This window comes from Clavispora lusitaniae (assembly GCF_014636115.1).
Source record: "Clavispora lusitaniae strain FDAARGOS_655 chromosome Unknown tig00000187_pilon, whole genome shotgun sequence".
Lineage (NCBI taxonomy): Eukaryota > Fungi > Ascomycota > Pichiomycetes > Serinales > Metschnikowiaceae > Clavispora > Clavispora lusitaniae.
Window position 1 is genome coordinate 347,982 of NW_027093980.1, and position 19,370 is coordinate 367,351.

The window sequence follows — 19,370 nt, forward strand, 5'->3', positions numbered from 1 at the left end:
GGTCGCATATTCACAATAGCTCATCGGCAAGATAAGACTTGCCTGTATTTACACATTCTGAAGCTGGCTATAATGAGAGAAAGAAAGTTCGCACCAGAATATACACTATCATTATTCGAACTCACATCTCCTTATCTTATCACCACATCCTTTTTCTGGCAATGTCTCTGCGAGAATCCCATGAGACACTTTTGCCATTGCAAGATATTCAAGAAGGTCCAAAGCCTCCCTCTTATCCAGGCGATAACCATATGCCTCTTGATGTGCTGATCTTGATATGGAATACTGGCAACTATAACAAGGAGATTCCTCTATATCCGGTGCGCTTTTCTCTCAACAAGAATTTAACCGTGGCAGAAGCTGGCCGGTTGGCTTTTCAGAAATACCTCGGGAATGTTCCGGAAGAAATGCATATGTTCATTGGAAAAAGTTCTTATACTTCTTATAGTTCTTATATTGCCGGTTTGTCGGCGATTGGTGATGAAAACGAGGAGATCAAAAACCTATTTCAAGAACGTGAAGTGTTAATTGTTTCAGATGTTCCAAACTATCATCAAAGGAAACTCGATCGCGGCCTTTATGTCATGTGTGGCGTATTGTTTGGTTCATTAGGGATTTTGCTCATATTTCTCATGATTGTATCTTCTTTATGATGTAACTTCTGGATAAGAGGGGCAAATATTACCACTTGAACTATAAAGAACCTCTGACGGGCTTGCCTTGTGAGAAGCCGTAGTATGTATGAATAATGAATCCACCCCAGTACTTTGTAGATTTCTGTCAAGAGTAAGAACATCAGTCTTCCACGCCTCTAGTCTGTGAATGAATGCTTGGTGCTAACATTGACAACTCAAACGGATTACTCTAGCACCGAATTAAAACAAGTAAACATCACGACTGTTCAGACTGCCAGATCGCTTATTTTGCATTTTTGAGTTCCTAAATGCAAACATGCATAATCTTTAGACAAGGATCAAATGTAAGAAAACAGTACATGTATTGGTTTCAGAGTACTGCCCTTGGATATTCGATCACTATTTCGAAAAATGTATGTGAGTATTTAGCAACTCTCAGCTCTGTAGATTCGTAGTACTTGAAATAAAGTAACTCGCCCTTCAATTAATATCATTAAGAATGGGTAGCCTTCAATAGCTGTTTTATGACGAGAAACATAGTTTTTTGTTAGTTCGGAATTATGCCATACAAGGTCACTCTCATAGGCAGAAGCACCTAGTACGATTTTTCTCATCGCTAGAGAAGAATAGTTTCTGACCCTACGTTCTTTCGTTATAGCTGTAGAGTCTTAATATTAAGCAACAATCATTTGAACCAACAATTTTTGTCAATTATCAAGGCGTAATTCATCTAGGCAACAAATCAATGTGATAATCTACTTGAGGATCCTGGACTATTATCTGTCTTACAAATTGATTGTTACAGTGACTATTTTGACAGAGAATTCACTTGCACCAGATTGAATGCAAGATTCTAACATTGCACGAAAAACAGAAACGAAGACCATAAGTGTGAGTAAACCTTACAAACCAACAAAGTATTTGAATCCGGAAAAAGGCTTCGAGAATCAAGAAAGTTCCCACATTCCATCATCCACCTTTCATGCTGATTTAGCCCGAATGGACTTGGACTGACAGTCAATATTTCTTATACAGATATCTTTTCTTTTTTTTTTTCGTGTGTTTTTTGTTCTGATTTCCCTCTGCGAATTCGATAGGCATATTCCCATTTCTGCACATGCACATTTTGTTTCCTTCGCCCGCATCAGGTCAAGATCCCTTGTCCATATGGGGCGCGATTACACGATCTTGACACAAGATGCAGATAGCCCCAGATAAAAAATATTTGAAGCCAGATATAAGAACGTCCCCACGTTTGAGCAAAGAAAGAAAATGAAAGAAATGAAAAAAAGTAAAATAAAATGAAATAAATGAAAATGAAAGAAAATGAAATGACAATAGCACATCCTTTTAAACCCGAGCATCTCTGGTATGCCTAGAACAATAAACATTTATGGCCACACGCGTCTCACCCCGTTCTGTGTGCAGGAGCCTCGCGAAAAAGGTTCACCCATTTTGGCGCCTCGATTTATGTTCCGCGTAATCGTCATTTTCTTTCTTTCTCATCAAGGTAATTGATTTGATTCCGTTTGATTTGAATCGTTCTTTTTTTTTTCTTTGCTGATTTCTGTGTCCCACCTCTCGCTCAATGTTGGACCCAGAGCAGTTCATGCAAAATAGCCCGTTTCTGCGGGCCCACCCAAACTCATACAACTTGGCGAATACCACTTCAGACCTCCTAAAGTTCCAGCTTCAGGAGCAAACGCGCCTTGATCCGCTGACGTCGCTTGCGCCGCTGCTCATGGAGGAAAAATTCGAGGCAAAGTTTGCAGCACACTTGGATTCGGCGCTTAGCACCGGCGCTGTTTCTGTGGACGACTCGTGCAGCCAGAATGACGAGTTTCTGCGCCGCGACAGCGATTCCGGCGCCAGCTCCCCGGCCTCGGACGTGCTGGAGGCATTGTGTGGCTCTGCGGCGCCAAACCACCTCAACTTGAAAGTTTTGATTGAGAATTCGGTCTTTGACGTTTCCAAAGTTGGACACACGGTGCTTTCCCTTGGCAAAGTCAAGCTGTTGAAACAAAAAATTGCTGACAAGCGCGAGCACAAGGAGTATTTGCAGCAGCGCATCTCGACAGCCAACTCTTTCTGTAATACCCTCCTCGTCGGGCCTTCGGCAAAGCCTGCAGATGTCGACTCGGATCTTTTGGTGAAAATCATCCGACAGAACATTGGCCTCGAACAAGAGTTTATGGATGTCACTGCCGAGCTCGAAGCTCTTGAGGACCGCCTCAAGAATCATAACTTCGCTTGTCTCGTCTTGGGATATGTTGAGGACGTCAAGTTGTCTTCCAATGGAACTTTTGGCGAGAAGTCTTCTCCTGCGGAATCTCTGCTCCAACAGCGCTCGTTCGAAGCGCTCTTCTCGCATATTGCATCTGTGGCCGTACAAAAGGGCGTCAACTTGCCGGCTTTTGACGGCGCAAGCCCGTCTTTGGATTCCAAAATCCAATGGGCGCAAAAATGCATTGACACGCTTTTCACAACCTCCTCTTCCTCTGCATCAACTGCCACAGCACCATCTACTGCTCTGGAAGCTACGCTGCCTGATGCGTCGATTTTGCAGGACCACTCGTTCTTGAGCCCGGCAAAGGGCCCGAAAATGGCTCCAGAAAAATCAATTGCAGAATATAAAGTGGCATTGAACGACTTGCGTTTCTCTCACCAATACTTCATGAAGGAGTACGACTACTTGAAGGAAAACTCGTTAAAAACTATTCTGGATTACCGCAAGAAGAATGCTGCTCTTGAGAAGGAAATTGCCATGCTTCGTAAGAGTAATCGACTGTCTCAGCCTTCTGTCGAAGTCGTGGATGCCAAAGATAAAGAAATCGCAAGACTACGGAAAGAAATCAGCCTCATGAAAATAGACCACATGGGCAGCAGATCTCCTCGCAACAGCTCCACTTTAGCTTCGCCTTCGCTTTTCTGGCCCGACAACGATGATGACGATACACAACTGCCCCATTCTGTGTCATCCTTCAGATCCAATACCAAGTCTAATACGAGCACTGCCATTTTGCGCAAGGAATTCAAGAAAATTGTTTCCGAGATCCAGGACCGCCACGAAGTTGAGTTGAGTGAAGAACGCCATTTAAGGCGCCAGTTGGAAGAGAAGCTACAGAAAGAGACCAGCTAACCATACTTCAATGAGTCCTTCGAGAACTACCGGCAAGAATTTAGACGACCAGCGAAGCAGCGTATGAAGATGCGCATCTTTCAAGCTACTGAAAAATACTGGTCAATTATAAAGGCTGGGTAGACTTGTCTAGATTTGCTAAAGGAAGCCTGGCTCAGCTTTACATCAGCTGTAATATATTTGCATTAGTGATACCCATAGCTGTATTATAGGCTGGCAGCGTTATTATTTTTAGGTACTTAAATTTAACATTTCCAGTCATATCCTTGGAGCTAAGTAGCTGGTCAAAGTTAACTTTTTGGTCAGGATTTGAGCAATTTCTCAAAGTTTCAATCACTATTTGATTCTCTACTACTTTTGATTCTCTATTATTTTTGATTCTTTATTACTTTTGATTATTAATTTAGATTCTCCATCAATTTAGATTCTCCATCAATTGGTTAGTAGAATTACTCCATCCTCCGATCAGCCACATCTGAGCCACTTAATAAGCCTTTTAGTTTAGTGCCTCATTTTATGAACTGGTTTATTATTTACAAACGTTGCAACAGTTTAGAGTAGATACAACTATTGTTCCCAAAAGAAAAAAAGAATTCAAATCACACGAAGAAAGCAGTCGGAAACTCAACAACTGAGAAATATCCATATAACTCTGCTTTTTTTTAGTACTATCATTTGTCCTCAGATTTATTGGAGTTTCCATCTTCGCGATATCTGACGCGAAACTACACCTTCTTTTCAAAGAATGAAGCATGGCCTACTCAGACCGAAAAAATAACCCAATGAAAAGGGTTCTTGCCTCGTCTCGACGTGAGGTCCAGCTTGATGGGATCCCAAAAAAAAAGCGGCCTGCAACTGCTCCAGAAGTTTCTCCGGGCCTGCTGGATTCCCGCCTGAGCCAAGTTCTGATATTGACGTCCCGCCCCAACCTGGGCCAGAAGCAGTCCGTGGTGTCACCTGCTGTTTCGTCGGCGTTTTACGCTAGGCCGAAAAGCGGCTTGGAACAACAGTACGAGCGCAATTTGCAAAGATTTCTTCCAGTGGAAGAAAATGCCACATTCAAGCCTCTTCTGAGCGAAGGAGAGGGCGAGAATCCAGGCTTAAAGAAGGAAGAGGACGCGGATAGAGATGGCGTTGAGGGAAGTGAAAGCAAAGAATCAGAAAGCGTGGACTGTCCAAACACTGAATCGGAGCCTGATCAAACAAACGGGGATGTGGAGGTTTCTTTATCCCAGATAGCCGATCCAGAAAGCGCGGAGCACAGTGACTTTTGTGTTGGCATGTCCCTTAAGGTGGCGGATTTCTTCCTCGAGGCCGCCCACGCTTCTGTTCTTGAAGCAAATGACCTTCCGGGAGCAAAATCATACTTTTCCCATATCAAGACGGCAATTAAAGCGCTCTTGTTTCTTTTGGCCCAGCCATCGCTAGACCCTGCTTTAGAGCTGGTCGTTTGTATCCGTTTGGCTCACATATTCTTCTCTGAATCAGAAAACTTGGAAAGCGCAGACAAGTATGTTCTCCGTGGCATATCGTTGGCGGTGCGTCACAACTTGGACCATATTCGTGCTTCAGGTGAACTTCTATACGCCCAGATCCTCCAGAAATCAAATCCTAGGCTTGTGAATTCATTTTTGCTTGACAAAATCTCCTTCTACGGCAATCTGCCTGTGGCTGACTTATTCGCGTTGGTTCGAGCTGATAATCTCTTAGTTACTGAGGTTCAAACGGCTGCTCTGGCACTTCGGGCTTTGTCTGTGCTGGAAAATACTACGCCATTAATTCGAGCGTTGGCTCTTTTGTCGCAAGTAAGCTTATGTTTGTACCGCGGTTCTCCTGGAGAATGTGGCTCTTTGCTCAAGAGTTTTAGACTGGTTACTGAAAATGTCGACTGTCCTTCGCAAATGAAAGGAATGGCTCTTTTACTCGAGCTCGCGTCAATGGGCCAATGCAAAGACGGAGATGTAAAGCAACGCGTTCAATCAGTGTCAAAATTTGTGTCTACGGAACGGAAATCAGACTGGAAAGGCTGGACTGACGATGGAAGCTTCGAGTTCCATATTCCTATTGCCAATGGGACAATTCCTTATACAGTTCAGTGGATAAATTCAGATGAGTTCACAGTGATGTTTTATTTTTTGAGTGGGGTGCTTTTTTTGGATTCGGGCAGCTACAAAAAGGCCCTGAAGGTGTTTTCTGCATGCTTGGATTCTGTAGATGACCAACTACAAGAACTCACACAAGCGAAACCTAGCAAAAGAGCTTTCTGTATGAGCCTTTTGACGGAGAAAATTGTGCGGTTGAACTTTGTTCGCATATCTGTGTACTGCTATAAAGTATGGCTCAACTTCATGCAGAAGAATGATTTCTCTGGGATTGAGTTCTTGCAAAACTTCATTCGGGATTTTGATCACGACAACTTCACCACTGAAGAGTTGTGCTACTACAAGCTACTTCTCCCACGCATGTTATACTTGGCAGCACTTTATTACCAAACACACGGTGATTTGACAGCGGCAAAGTACTATTTTCTTCGTGTGAAGAATCTCACTAGCTCGCATGGTGATTCGCTGGTGGAAACTTCGTTACTCCAAAAGAATTTGGGAATTGGATGCGAAACCCTCGTCTCTTTGGACTCTGCTAACGAATATAATGTGTGTTCGACGATCCATCTATTGCTCATTTCCGAATATGAAATGCGCTTACTATCGCAGGAGAAGACTTCTGAAAAGCTGCATGCCAAGGCAGCTAGAATTAGATCCTTTTTGGGTCTGCTACATTCAGATTTATCTACTGCTATGACATCTTCCCTGACCTTTGCAACTTCAAACCCATTGTATTTGCTTACTTACAAATCTGTGCTTTGCATCTACCAGAATAAAGGTTTCCCTGTTGGCGACTCCACGCGGAATACCGAACTTGTTAAAGATATAAAGGAGTTAGTTGCGAAATCCCCACAGAGTGGTTATCTAGCCACGCTTATCGCATACGTTACTTTCCGTCTTTCCACGGACATTACTGAGCGAAAACGGTTGTTTGCAGAATGTTACGAAGGCACAGCGGGCAAAGATGACAACAGCAGAATATTACGTCTTTTGCTTGCTCAAGAAGAGCGGAAGAGCAAAAGTGAGCTTGGCGATCGTGATCGTATTGGACGGATAGACACGAAGATCGAAAAGCTCAACCATACTATAGATGCCAAGTTTAAGCTCGCGCAATGGGGAAATTCGGAGAGCTCGAAAGACGGAGACAAAGAGGGAACGGAGATACACGGAGTCTAAGGTTGATTTATTTTTTATGTTGCATTGATTCTTATCATTTTGTGTATCGGGTATTTGGTGTATAGGATATTTGGATTCATGATCGGTAGTTCATGACAAGTCAGTGTTTGATGGTAATCTTATTAGACGTAATTATTTGCCCTATATAGCATCTATTGCTGAAGCATTATTTCAAGAAAGAGAGATCATGAATTACAGGACTACTGGTCTTGTTTGTAGGACCAATTTTTTCATTCGGAACAAAGATTACCCTTTCACCTATTGGTTTCTTCTCCAATTCGGCGATGCAGCTATATTGGTACGTTTTCTACAATTTTCAGGTTAATTCACATGTTAAAGCAATGTACAAAGTGTCACGCGGACTAGATATATGCTGGTTACTTCTTAGACTTCTTCTTCTTTGGCTCCTCGTCGTCTTCGGCCTTTCTCTTCTTCTCTTTCTTTTCTTTCTTTTCCTTCTTCTCCTTCTTTTCCTTCTTCTCTTCCTTGTCCTTCTTTTCCTTCTTTTCTTTCTTTTCCTTCTTCTCTTCCTTCTTCTCTTCCTTCACCTCCTTCTTTTCTTCCTTGTCTTCCTTCTTCTTTGGCAACATCACTTCTGGAGCAACCAACTTGGACTCAGGCACTGGAGGAGCAGGCTCTTCGGCGTGGTCCTTGTACTCTTGCTTCCAGGACTCAGGGGTGTTCTCGTTGGTTCTTCCGAATCTGTCCAACTTTCCGTCAGCCTTCATTTGCTTCTTCTTTTGTGCCACTGGACCCAAACCCCATCTTCTAGGGTAGGTGTCTCTCTCCATGATGCATCTCTTGACCTTGGCAACAACACCGTGGTCACAAGATTGCAAGTCCACAGTGGTCATTTGAGCAATACCAATGGCGATAGCTTCACCCTTGGTGGTGATCAAGACAACTTCGTCGTACAACTCAATGCCGTCCTCGTATCTCAACAAACCAGGAATCATCAACTTGGCACCGTAGCACACAGAGTTGACAGCGGAATCCTTGACAACAACACGCTTGTAGCCCACAAGCAAAGTTTCCAAAGGCTGGATGATTTTTCTCAAGTACGACTCGTCACGGGTGTTGTCGTAGACGTACTGGGCATCCAAGACATCGTGCAAAGTGACCATGTTGTCGTTTTCGCCCATGGCACCGGATCTGACACGACGCAACTCTTGCATGTGTCCACCAACTCCAAGCAACATACCCAAGTGAACACACAAGGTTCTCATGTATGTTCCGGCTTCACAGGAGGCCCAGAAAACACCCAAGCCTCTCTTGTTGTCGAACTCAATCAAGTTGGAGTCGTAGATGGTTCTAACACGCAACTGTCTCTTGACAGCAGAAATCAAAGGTGGTCTCTGGAACAAAGCACCAGTCAAGTTCTCCAACGCACGGCCCATTTCCTTGGCGTCTTCCAACTCCTCGTGCAAACGCACGATACACACGTACTCTTTACCGGCGCCCTGCTGCGATTTCACCAAGCGGGTAGCTCTGTCCACACAAACAATCAAACATCCAGTGACCTTAGGGTCCAAGGTACCCGAGTGACCGGTTTTTTCAACACGCAAGATTCTCTTGATCCATGCAACAACCTCGTGCGAGGATGGGTTCGAAGGCTTGTCCAAGTTGATGACACCGGAAGAAATGTACGACTTCAAGTCTCTTTTCAAAGGCGAGGCACCGGCGGGGATGGGCGTGTAGTGGCCGGAACGAACCAACAATTTATCGTAGTTTTTCAACAAAAGCGGCCACTCCGATGTGTCTTTGGAGGGCGCCACAGATTCTGGCTTGATCATGTATTCCGCCATTGCTAGAGAAAGAAGAAAAGTGGTGGTTTTTTTTTCTCAAGGCATCGCGCACTTTTTAGGCGCACTCCAAAAACGAGGGAGAACTGAAGAATTAATTGGAGAGAAAAGGGAGGAAAAAAATGTATTCGCAGAGGAATGAGGAATACCAATGAGACTCTCTTGTCGTATCACTAGAGGTACTCCTCTTTATGGGTTTTTTGGGTCGGTCTTCTTGGGGTAGAAGTTATAGTATATGCAGGTGCAGGCAGATAGATAGAGAAGCAAAACACCAACGGAAACAAGAAAATTTCTACCGTAGACTATTTCTACGTTGAAAAATACAAATTAAAGTGTATTGCGAACTGAAGACAAATGTTAGGGATGGAAGATAATGAGGTTCTTTTGTCAATTTTTGTATATTATAAACCTCTCTAAAAATGGTGATATGGCATGCACCCAAGAACATTCGACCTAAGGCCAGTTCTTATACATGTTAATTGCGGCTTCTCAATCGCTTGTTTCGGTTTTGGCATTTTTCTCTGGACTTCAATTAGCCTCTGGTTTCGCATTTGCTGTAGTTATGTTCACAAGTGAAATAATAAGCCATATGGTCCCATTTTAGCATCCTTGCCTTCTAGCTGTGGATTGTCATTTGCAATTCGACGATAAGTTCTCTTTCACATTATTGTTGTTGTTATGTTGTGGATATACGACCCTGTCTTCCATATTGTAGCTGTCTGAAGCCAGAAGTTTCCTATTCATGGCTCACACTTTTCTAATGTACAGTTATGCGTCCACTTACTGTAAACCCATAGCCTTGCCGATTTCTGCTCTTTCGATTTCAAGCCAAAAAGCTTCACGGGCGAGGTTACGGACCGCCTTGATGCAAGCGTCCATGTTCGAGTCGCTGATAAGTTCGGCTTCAGAGCGGAAGTTTCCTGCAACAAGATTGATGGTATCTTTGTGGGCTTTGATATCAGCACACACATTGTAAAGCTGGTGCACCAACGCCAGATCTGCAGATACAAGCTCTTCCAACGGCACAGAAACTTTAGGATCCAAGCTTGTGGTGATTCTATCGGGGTCTTCTGTATTCACCACGTCCAATTCGCCTAAAGTCCGGTTCAAATCGGTGATGGCCTGGATCTGTGTGCGGAGATAGGAAACATGGCCCTCGAGGTTTTTGCTATTGGCCTCTGCTTGCATGTTGTGGTGCAGAAGCTGGGAGTGGAGCGCCTCCACTTTATGAGAAAGGCCGTTAATTTCTTGTACCAGGTGGTTTACACCCACAGGGTCTGCGAGGACAGCATTGATTTGCTGGGCGATCTGTTCCAAAACTTGCCGAGGAACATTTCCGTCACTGTGTTCCGTGGAGATCTTGTCCATAAGATCCTCGACCTCGGGTGTCTTGTGCGGATGCGGGACAAATGACGCATTGTCTTTGTCTTTCCGATTGTCGCTGACTCTCTCGTTGTCGCTGTCTCTCCAGTTGTCGCTGTCTCTCCAGTTGTCGCTGTCTCTCCAGTTGTCGCTGTCTCTCCAGTTGTCGCTGTCTTTACTCTTATTTTCTTCCATGCGATAGTTCTCAAAGGCCACTCTCTCCGATGGACGGCCTTGTTCGTGTGTGCGATACTCCTCGGCCATGAATTTCTCGGGCAGATTATGCCTTGACCGCATATTTTGGTCTGGCGTAGTCTGCCCTGACAAAGTCTGGTCCTGCTGAGGAAGAGGCGGAGGGGCTCTGTATTTGAGGGGAATGTCCGGTTTTCTAGGGAGCGGCGGTCCTGTCGTTTCACGGCGGGGCGATATCGTTTCGGAACGAGACGGTTTCGGCGGCAATGCTGGACCTGTGGTGACCGGTCGAAGAGCCAAAGGCATTTCCTTTTCGAAAGTGGTTTTCAAGCATCCCACCAACAGAAGCAACGAAAAGTCGTTTCTGGCGGGCCCAGGCGTGTAATTCTGGTGCCACAGAGAAAGATACGGGTGGTAGAAGCGTCCTTGCAGATCAACGTTGTTCCCCAGGCGGATTATCATGTCTTGCGGAGGCATGACGTAAACCAAAGGGACACCGTTGGGGTCGAAGCGAGCGGAATCTTCAGCAAACGGGTAGTTTTGCGGGATCCAGATTTGCACGGGAACACTGCCATTGGCACAACTTACAGACCCGTAGAGCTCAATTAGAAGACTGGTTCTGCCGGACGGAGACGTGTACACGGCCGTTCTGATGCGGAAACCATGCGTCAAGTGGACAGCAAGAAAGCGGTAGACGTCAGAGTAGACGATTTCTTTGTGGAGATAATGTGGTTGGATCACCGTGTAAAGCCAGTTGACCACTTTAGTAGGGACTTTGGCCATGCTGGAACTTTGGTGGTGGGGTTTAGCTGAACTTCAATGGTACAGGTTGTTCGAACAGAATTGTTGACTAAGGTGAGATTAGGGTAAGATTCTTAAATTCGCATGTAGATGTATATTCTGTATATTCTAGTTGGGGTATCAATGCGCAGAAATGCGGGCATTTGGCTGAAATGGACAAAAGTACGAAACAAGAGAGTATAGACGCTACACAAAAAAATACCAAGAAAAGGGGACATAACAACCGGAAACAACAGAAACAGAGACAACAGAGCGAACATCCACGGATTTTCTTTTCTAAAACCTATTCTTTCCATATCCAGAATTGGGTGAATATGCCTGGTGTACGGGTGCCCCACCCACCTCGTTTTCGCTATCAATTCAACCTAATCTTTCCTTCAACTTCCAAAATGAGCGGGTATGTCAGGCTATGGGCTGGAACAATCTTCGCCCCAAGACTTTTTTCAAAGCTTTTTCTCGCTTTTTACTAACGCCTAGTTACACTGTTGTTATTGTGTTAGTATTGACAGTGGTTTTATCAGTTTTGGCATGGAACTTTGCGCCAAAGGAAAACCGAACGGTGTGGAGATCTTCAATCATCTTGGGTTTGGCCATGTGCTACTTGATGTGGGCCATCACCTATTTGGCGCAATTGCACCCGTTGGAGGCTCCTAGAAGAGCGGACATGAGACCAGAACACAAGTGATTGCATTCAGTTCGACGAAAGAGGCGCTACAATCCTTTCCAAGACGATGTTGCGCATATGATGCGGATTACCTAGACAGATGGATATATGTGATAATAAGACGAGATTTGAGATTGAATGAGGCAGTGCATGCCTTGAAGACCTTTGATCATGTAAACCTGCTAGTAATGATCGGCCTGGTCTGGCCGGCACAAGGTAATGATATAGTACCATTTATATGAGGAGGTCTCTAAGCAAAGACATCAAAGGTCTTTGAAAACTATTTCTCCACAGCAAAAGCAAAGAGCGAGAGAAAAACCACGTTACTTGTTCTTGGCTTACGGAAATAGTCTCAACAAAGAATATTTCCGATGCTTGTGTTCTGTGAAGTATCAAGGTCATTTATCAAAACAGTAATGATAGTAAAATGATAGTAAGTAAGAATTGATGAGTAAAAGACATAGCGCAAGAATTAGAATCAGGTAATGAGAGAAACTAAATGTCGGTCAGCAGAACATGGACGGAACCAACCATAAAGAAAATCCAATCTATCATGCATTTAGGACACAAGAGACGAATAAAAATGCAACATAAATATAGATCAGTTCACAACTACAAATTAATATCAGCCCAAAGTTCTGCCATAAGCTACTGTTACTCATTTTTCGAGCGCCTGATAAGTCCGTAAATTTTCAAAAGATTTTCAAGCGTCGGGTTCACTTGACATGAATATTCTAAACAGTTACAATCCGTGACTATACTGACCGGATAAACCTAATAAATACCTAATGGCCAGATGATATCCGGGTAACTCCAAAACATCATATATATACGCGGGCGCCCACTTTTTTCTGAACACCAATACACATTACTACGAAAAACACATGTAGTTCACACTCCTGTTTCTGCCCTATATTCATCCTCGTTGAATTATAGGTTCTGGTGATGGAGAAGAACAAGCCCGACAACGGCCTAGCGAATTTTGTAACCTCGCGAAAGCTTTTGGCGGGATCGTGTGGTTTGGCTGGCTTAGAAGATCTTTCGCCTATGGCGTCAGGTCGGCCAGTCGCCGCTATATTTGAATGTTGTGGCTCAGTTGTGTTAGCCTGACTTGATGGTTTCGAGCATGTTAACCCATGGACTTTTCGACTGCTTCGATGCATTTCATCTGTCTGAAAGTCTCCTGGTCTTGATTCTATTTGATTCTGCTTCCATGTTACTCTCTATTTGTTCTACTACTTTGTATTCCTGGTTTTGCTTCTACTTCTTGGTTTCTCTAATGTCTGCTTCTTGTATCTTACCCCACACATTTTATGTTTTCGGTCCTTCATGTGCATCTGACGGAAACTTGTGATGCGGCTTTACCGCTTTTGTCTGAAAGGTATCTGTCTCCAAGTCTCTTTCAAGTTCCTTTCCATTGTATTCTTTTGTTCTTGCTTGCATCCCCAACTTTCTTGGCTGGACGTCTATTTCCGTCAAGGTTATCAGGGTGCACATCGCCGTTCCTAGTGATGCAGGATCACGTGCAACTGCAGCATATAATTTGGGGCAATTGAACCACAGTAAAAAACTTCTCCATCGTCTTTTAGTTGAAATGTGGTTTTCCAGTACGAAAGATGAGGATATCGTGATCAACAACCAGCTCGAGTCAGTTTCGGATTCGGAATCTCTCGACCACGAAAAATCGTCTTTACCCTTGAAAAGAGGGTTCAAAGACCGCCATATTTCGCTTTTGGCGCTTGCTGGTATCATCGGCCCCGGAATTTTGGTTGGTGCTGCCCTTCCGACTTCAAATGGACCCCTAAGCTTGCTTATTGGCTTTGGTGTGATTGGTTTGATTGCGTTTTCCATGATGCAAAGTTTAGGTGAGCTAGCCACACTTTATCCGCTGGGGAATGTGTTTTCCACATTAGGGAATAAATTCATGGACAGGGCAATAGGTGGCACGATAGGATGGAACTATGCAATTATTTGGATCGCTGTTTTGGCTAACGAGTACAATACAGTGGCAGCAATCATGCAGTTTTGGGGGCCGCAGGTTCCCCTCTACGGCTACATCTTAATTTTCTGGTTTGCGTTTTTGGCTTTCCAATTTCTTGGTGTGGCGAGTTTCGGTGAAGCAGAATATTGGTTGGCGCTTTGCAAGATTGTCGGCATCGTGGCGTTTTATCTTTTCGCCATAATTTACGCATCAGGCGGTGTTAAGGGGCATAAAGCCTTTGGATTTGAGTACTGGCACAATCCTGGAAGCTTGTCTAATGGATTCAAGTCAGTCGTCAGTACTTTCGTATTTGCTTCGACTTTCTACTCCGGAACAGAGTCTATTGCTATTGCTGCTAGCGAAGCAAGAAACCCATCAAGGGCGCTTCCCAAAGCTGTCAGACAGACGTTTGTCCGTATTTTGGTCATTTATATGGGCATTGCTTTCTTCTACGGCTTGACAGTGCCTTACAACGATCCAAATTTGACAGAAGGTAACAAAACCATAAAGTCACCAATGACTGTGGCCATCAAACGAGCAGGCTGGGACGGAGGGGCTCATTTGGTTAACGCATTCATTTTGTTAACCTGCGTTTCTGCTATCAACAGCTCTATCTACATTGGGTCTAGAACATTGACCCATTTAGCCAACGAAGGTTCTGCTCCACGTATTCTAAGCAGAGTAAACGGCAGAGGTGTTCCTTATTTTGCTGTTATTTTGTTCAATCTTTTTGGCCTAATTTCCTTGATGAACGTGAAAACTGGTGCTGCCAAGGCTTATCTGTACATTGTGAATCTCTCAGGTGTCGCTGTCTTCATTGTGTGGGGTGCAGTAAATGTGTATCACCTTCGGTTCCGGAAAGCGTGGAAGTTGCAGGGCCGCAGCTTGGATGAATTGCCATTTCGTGGTATGTGGTTTCCGTACCTTCCCATTTTTGGAGTAGTAATCAACGTATTCTTGGGGTTGATTCAAGGATGGTCTACATTCAAGCCTTTTTCCGCTAAAGACTTTGTTGATGCTTACATATTGCTACCTTTTTCCCTTGTGTTGTTTTTGTTTTTGAAGTTCGTAAACAAAACCAAGTGGATATCCCTCGATCAAGTTGATTTGGATGAAGGCCGAAGAAAAGATTTGGACTAGAACGGGCTTTACTGAACAAACATTCAGATGGGAAAAGGAAGGTACATCCGGTTAATTTATATTGGAATCAAGAACAATATGAATGTAATAGCCTGTAGGATCAATTCTGAGCTTGGTGTCTTCTGATACGGATGGGCTTTGATACAGGAGCTGATAAGTGAAGAGAAAAGGTGCAGGTTCGATGAGATGAGCTTCGTAAATTTGACAGTGAATATGCTTTAGAAATTATTTTGCTGGAACAGATATTGATTAAGCCGATGGACTTTAAAAGGGCACAAGTAAACTGTATTGAAGGGAACCGTAAAAAGAGATAATAAAATGAATGGAAGAGAACAAGTTAATGCTAAGTGGAGAAATGGCAGATTGGAAAAGCGACAATCGATAGAGATGGGTAATTACAAGAGGTTTTTATCATGGGTAATCACAATAGTTTCATAATGGAAAAGCTGATAAATTATCAAAGATGGGCACGTCTGATCTCTAAAGTAACGAGTTTTCGAACAGATGTGCCAATACTGTATGTTTATTAGCTGATGCATAAGTAGTTTTTTTGTCCCGCGAAGTTTTAAGACGCATAAAACTTTTCAAGATGAGCAAAGAGGACAAAAAGAGAAAGGCTGAGGCTGTTGATGACATAGAGAAGAAGCTCAAGAAGGAGAAGAAGGAGAAGAAGGACAAGAAGGAAAAGAAGGAGAAAAAGGAAAAGAAAGACAAGAAGGAAAAGAAGGACAAGAAAGACCTGAAGGAGAAGAAAGAAAAGAAAGACAAAAAGGAAAAGAAGGACAAGAAGGAACTGAATGAACTGACCAAATTGCAAGACCTGACTGACAGCTCTTCAGACTTCTACACTCAATCGCAGACTTTGAGCGATGTTCCAGAATCGGAAATCAAGGCCTTCTTGGAAGAAAACGAAGTGGCCGTTGAAGATCCTCACAACTTGGGACTCCGTCCGTTATTGTCGTTTGACCATGTGAATTTGGTGTCGGAAGTGCAAAAAGTCATCTCTAAATTCCCTAAGCCTACGCCAATCCAGGCGGTTTCTTGGCCGTATTTGCTCAGTCAAAAGGACGTGATTGGAGTGGCCGAAACTGGATCGGGAAAGACGTTTGCCTTTGGTGTTCCAGCCGTCAACAACATTTTGAAAGAAAAGAAACAGGGCTTGAAGGTGCTTTGTCTTTCGCCCACCCGAGAGTTGGCTTTGCAGATCTACGATAACTTGGAGCTTTTGACTAAAGCTACTGGCATTTCGTGTGTGGCCGTTTACGGTGGAGTGAGCAAAATGGACCAGATCGAGAAGTTGAAGACTGCTAGCATTGCCGTGGCCACCCCCGGCCGTTTGGTTGATTTGTTGGAAGATGGATTGGTGGACTTGTCGTCGGTCGATTATTTGGTTCTCGATGAAGCAGACCGTATGTTGGACAAGGGGTTTGAGGAGCACATCAAACAGATTATTGGCCACACCCCAGCAAAGGCACAGCGCCAGACATTGATGTTCACTGCCACATGGCCCAAGGAAGTGAGAGAGCTTGCTGCGGAGTTCATGACGTCGCCCGTGAAAGTCACCATTGGTGAGAGAGACGAGCTTTCAGCCAACAAGAGAATCACGCAAATTGTGGAAGTGATCGACCCAAGAGACAAGGAAAGAAAATTGGTGCAGTTGCTCAGAAAATACCAATCGGGCAGCAACAGAAACGACAAGGTGCTCATCTTTGCGTTGTACAAGAAAGAGGCTCTGCGTGTCGAAGGACTTTTACAAAGATCGGGCTTCAAGGTGGCCGCTATCCACGGCGACTTGTCGCAGCAGCAAAGAACACACGCGTTGGGCCAGTTCAAGCTGGGCGAGTCCAACTTGTTGTTGGCCACCGATGTGGCTGCGAGAGGTCTCGACATTCCAAACGTCAAGGTTGTCATCAACTTGACTTTCCCATTGACTGCCGAAGACTACGTTCACCGGATCGGACGTACGGGCCGTGCTGGCCAAACGGGAATTGCACACACACTTTTCACCGAGCACGAGAAGCACCTTAGTGGAGCGTTGATGAACATTTTGCGTGGAGCCAATCAGCCAGTGCCGGAGGAGTTGCTTAAGTTTGGTGGCCACACAAAGAAGAAGACCCACTCTGCTTATGGTGCGTTCTACAAAGACGTGGACATGACCAAGTCTGCGAAAAAGATCAAGTTTGACGACTAAAGTGGCAAAAGTGCCCGACTAGATTGACAAGTGTAGGATATTTAGCTTGAAGATTGGCGGCATCAATACAATGGAACATACGCAGGCCCATGCACCATGCATGCTAATGTAAGCACGATTCAATGCTGCAAGCATCAACTCCCCTAACCACCAGCCTGGCCCAATCCTGCTAGCTGTAAATGCCTTCATACAAATGGCCTGTAATTAAGCGCCCACAAATGGAAAAATGCGGTCGCCCCCCAAATCTTGCCGTGGTTTTTCTGTATGCTTCTACGACTGACGTGGCGGTTTTTCCGCGCACGTGACGTCCAAGCGCCGTCGGCCCACTGATTGAAATTTCGCCATCTGGAAACTGCAACACCAATGCAACTTGCTCTTTTCGCTTGGTTCGTGCTGATTTGGGCACTTGTAGCTGCTTCGGTTACGCCCTTTGACTCGCCCGACTTCTGTCTGCAGATCATCACCCCAACATGCAACACAACCTTCTCCTACATTGATCAGATGAATGCTCATCTCCGGCCTGTGCTCCAGAAACTCATACAGACGCCGTTTTTCCGCCACTTCAAGCTTGACTTGGACAAACAGTGCAAGTTCTGGAACGCCCAGCATTTCTGTGCCACCCGCAACTGTGCTGTTGAGGTTTTGGACAAGTTCAACTGGTCCGAGGTGTCAGAAGAACTCAGCCCAGCGCAGTTGGGCCTGATCCAAAGAGAGCCTGCCGGCAACGACGTGGCCGAGACATGCGAGGATTTGGACTACTGCCACATTGACGAAGGCAACAACTGTGTCTTTGTGGACTTGGTGGAAAACCCAGAACGCTTCACCGGATACGGTGGTGTGCAGTCGTTTGATGTGTGGAAGGCCATTTACTCGGAGAATTGTTTCCCCAACACCAGCCCCATGTCGCTGGACGGCGAGCGCGAGCAATGTGTGGAGAAGAACTTGTTTTACCGTGTGATTTCCGGTCTCCATGCGTCGATTGCCGTGCACTTGTCAAACGAGTACTTGGACCTGACCACAGGCGAGTTCAAGCCCAACCTCCAGGTTTTCATGGACCGTGTAGGTAAGTTTGGCGATCGCTTGTCCAACATCTACTTCAACTATGCGCTTGTATCGCAGGCGATTGTTCGGTTGTCCGAGTTGGTACTGGTGCCCTCGTACATCGAGAACAACGCAAAGGCCGACTCGGACCAGCTTGTGATCAACTCGCATGTCAATGTGCGCCAGTACGGAGAAATGTTGGGCGAGATCACTTCGGAATTGGCCCAGGAGACGCTTTTCGATGCCCACAGGCTTTTCGACCCGCAAACCGTCGACCCAGAGTTGAAAAACGAATTCAGACTGCGCTTCCGCAATGTGTCGGCCATCATGGACTGCGTTGGATGCGACAGATGCCGCATGTGGGGAAAGTTGCAGACGATCGGTTACGGAACAGCGCTCAAGATCTTGTTTGACCTGGAAGACCCAGACATTCAACACTTGGTGAAGTTCCGCCGTATTGAGTTGGTGGCGCTCTTCAACACATTCGACCGTCTCTCGAAATCCGTTGCATCCATCAACAACTTCAAGCAAATGTACTTGCGCCACTTGCAGGATGTTGCAGAAGGGCGGGCGCAGATGGGAGATTATGAGCCGCTTCATGACCGAGGCCTCGAGTTCCCATTCATGGCATTCCAGCCTAAAGAAAAGAAAACAGAGGCTGAAAATGAATTGCCTGAGAAAGTAGTGGTACAGGAAGGTATTTTGACACACAGTACGCAACAACAGACTTTCTGGGATGAGTTGGAAAACGTCAAGGAGGCTTTGCACTTCATTTGGAACTCATACGTGCAGTTTCCCAAAACAATTTATGATCTCACCTTGTACTATGTCAGTGGGTTCTGGGATGTTTATGTGGGTAAGGCAGTTTATGTCCCATCGGGGAAAACTCAGCTCGATGATGAGTTGTAAGGGTATAGAGAGCTTTAGGCTCGTACAGTGAAATTGTGATTACAAAGTTTGGATTCGAGTAGGTTTATGTAGATGGAAGGGAACAGCTTGCTCTCGATGAAATGATGACCTAAGCTAGGAAAGGTTTAGGGGTGGAAAGGACAGTTGTTAGAACAAATCTAGTACTTGTTCTAACAACACCGAACGCAGGGCTTACTATGTTGCTGTAAACTTCTCCTGAAACTTGCGTCTCTCA

General features: G+C 44.9%; 8 protein-coding genes across 8 annotated transcripts; 6 read left to right on the top strand and 2 right to left on the bottom strand. All coding sequences in view use genetic code 12, as the record gives it.

Moving 5' to 3' along the window:
* Positions 1–161: 161 nt before the first annotated feature.
* FOB63_004167 (uncharacterized protein) lies at positions 162–653 on the top strand (the record flags this gene model as incomplete). The annotated part of the gene is made up of 1 exon (XM_002615000.1): positions 162–653. The coding sequence occupies one exon, from the start codon at positions 162–164 to the stop codon at positions 651–653; it is 492 nt and encodes a 163-aa protein (XP_002615046.1).
* A 1,570-nt stretch (positions 654–2,223) lies between these two features.
* On the top strand, positions 2,224–3,774 carry PEA2 (Pea2p; the record flags this gene model as incomplete). Its single annotated transcript, XM_002614999.1, has 1 exon — positions 2,224–3,774. One exon carries the CDS (start codon positions 2,224–2,226, stop codon positions 3,772–3,774), a length of 1,551 nt encoding a protein of 516 aa, XP_002615045.1.
* Positions 3,775–4,526: 752 nt separating this feature from the next.
* Positions 4,527–7,052, top strand: FOB63_004169 (uncharacterized protein; the record flags this gene model as incomplete). Its single annotated transcript, XM_002614998.1, has 1 exon — positions 4,527–7,052. The coding sequence occupies one exon, from the start codon at positions 4,527–4,529 to the stop codon at positions 7,050–7,052; it is 2,526 nt and encodes an 841-aa protein (XP_002615044.1).
* Positions 7,053–7,429: 377 nt separating this feature from the next.
* Positions 7,430–8,857, bottom strand: CBF5 (pseudouridine synthase; the record flags this gene model as incomplete). The annotated part of the gene is made up of 1 exon (XM_002614996.1): positions 7,430–8,857. One exon carries the CDS (start codon positions 8,855–8,857, stop codon positions 7,430–7,432), a length of 1,428 nt encoding a protein of 475 aa, XP_002615042.1.
* Positions 8,858–9,634: 777 nt separating this feature from the next.
* On the bottom strand, positions 9,635–11,191 carry VPS23 (ubiquitin-binding ESCRT-I subunit protein; the record flags this gene model as incomplete). Its single annotated transcript, XM_002614995.1, has 1 exon — positions 9,635–11,191. One exon carries the CDS (start codon positions 11,189–11,191, stop codon positions 9,635–9,637), a length of 1,557 nt encoding a protein of 518 aa, XP_002615041.1.
* A 2,276-nt stretch (positions 11,192–13,467) lies between these two features.
* AGP3 (General amino acid permease AGP3) lies at positions 13,468–14,994 on the top strand (the record flags this gene model as incomplete). Its single annotated transcript, XM_002614994.1, has 1 exon — positions 13,468–14,994. One exon carries the CDS (start codon positions 13,468–13,470, stop codon positions 14,992–14,994), a length of 1,527 nt encoding a protein of 508 aa, XP_002615040.1.
* A 589-nt stretch (positions 14,995–15,583) lies between these two features.
* DBP3 (RNA-dependent ATPase) lies at positions 15,584–17,185 on the top strand (the record flags this gene model as incomplete). The annotated part of the gene is made up of 1 exon (XM_002614993.1): positions 15,584–17,185. The coding sequence occupies one exon, from the start codon at positions 15,584–15,586 to the stop codon at positions 17,183–17,185; it is 1,602 nt and encodes a 533-aa protein (XP_002615039.1).
* Positions 17,186–17,548: 363 nt separating this feature from the next.
* On the top strand, positions 17,549–19,135 carry ERO1 (ER oxidoreductin; the record flags this gene model as incomplete). The annotated part of the gene is made up of 1 exon (XM_002614992.1): positions 17,549–19,135. The coding sequence occupies one exon, from the start codon at positions 17,549–17,551 to the stop codon at positions 19,133–19,135; it is 1,587 nt and encodes a 528-aa protein (XP_002615038.1).
* Between the last annotated feature and the right edge of the window lie 235 nt (positions 19,136–19,370).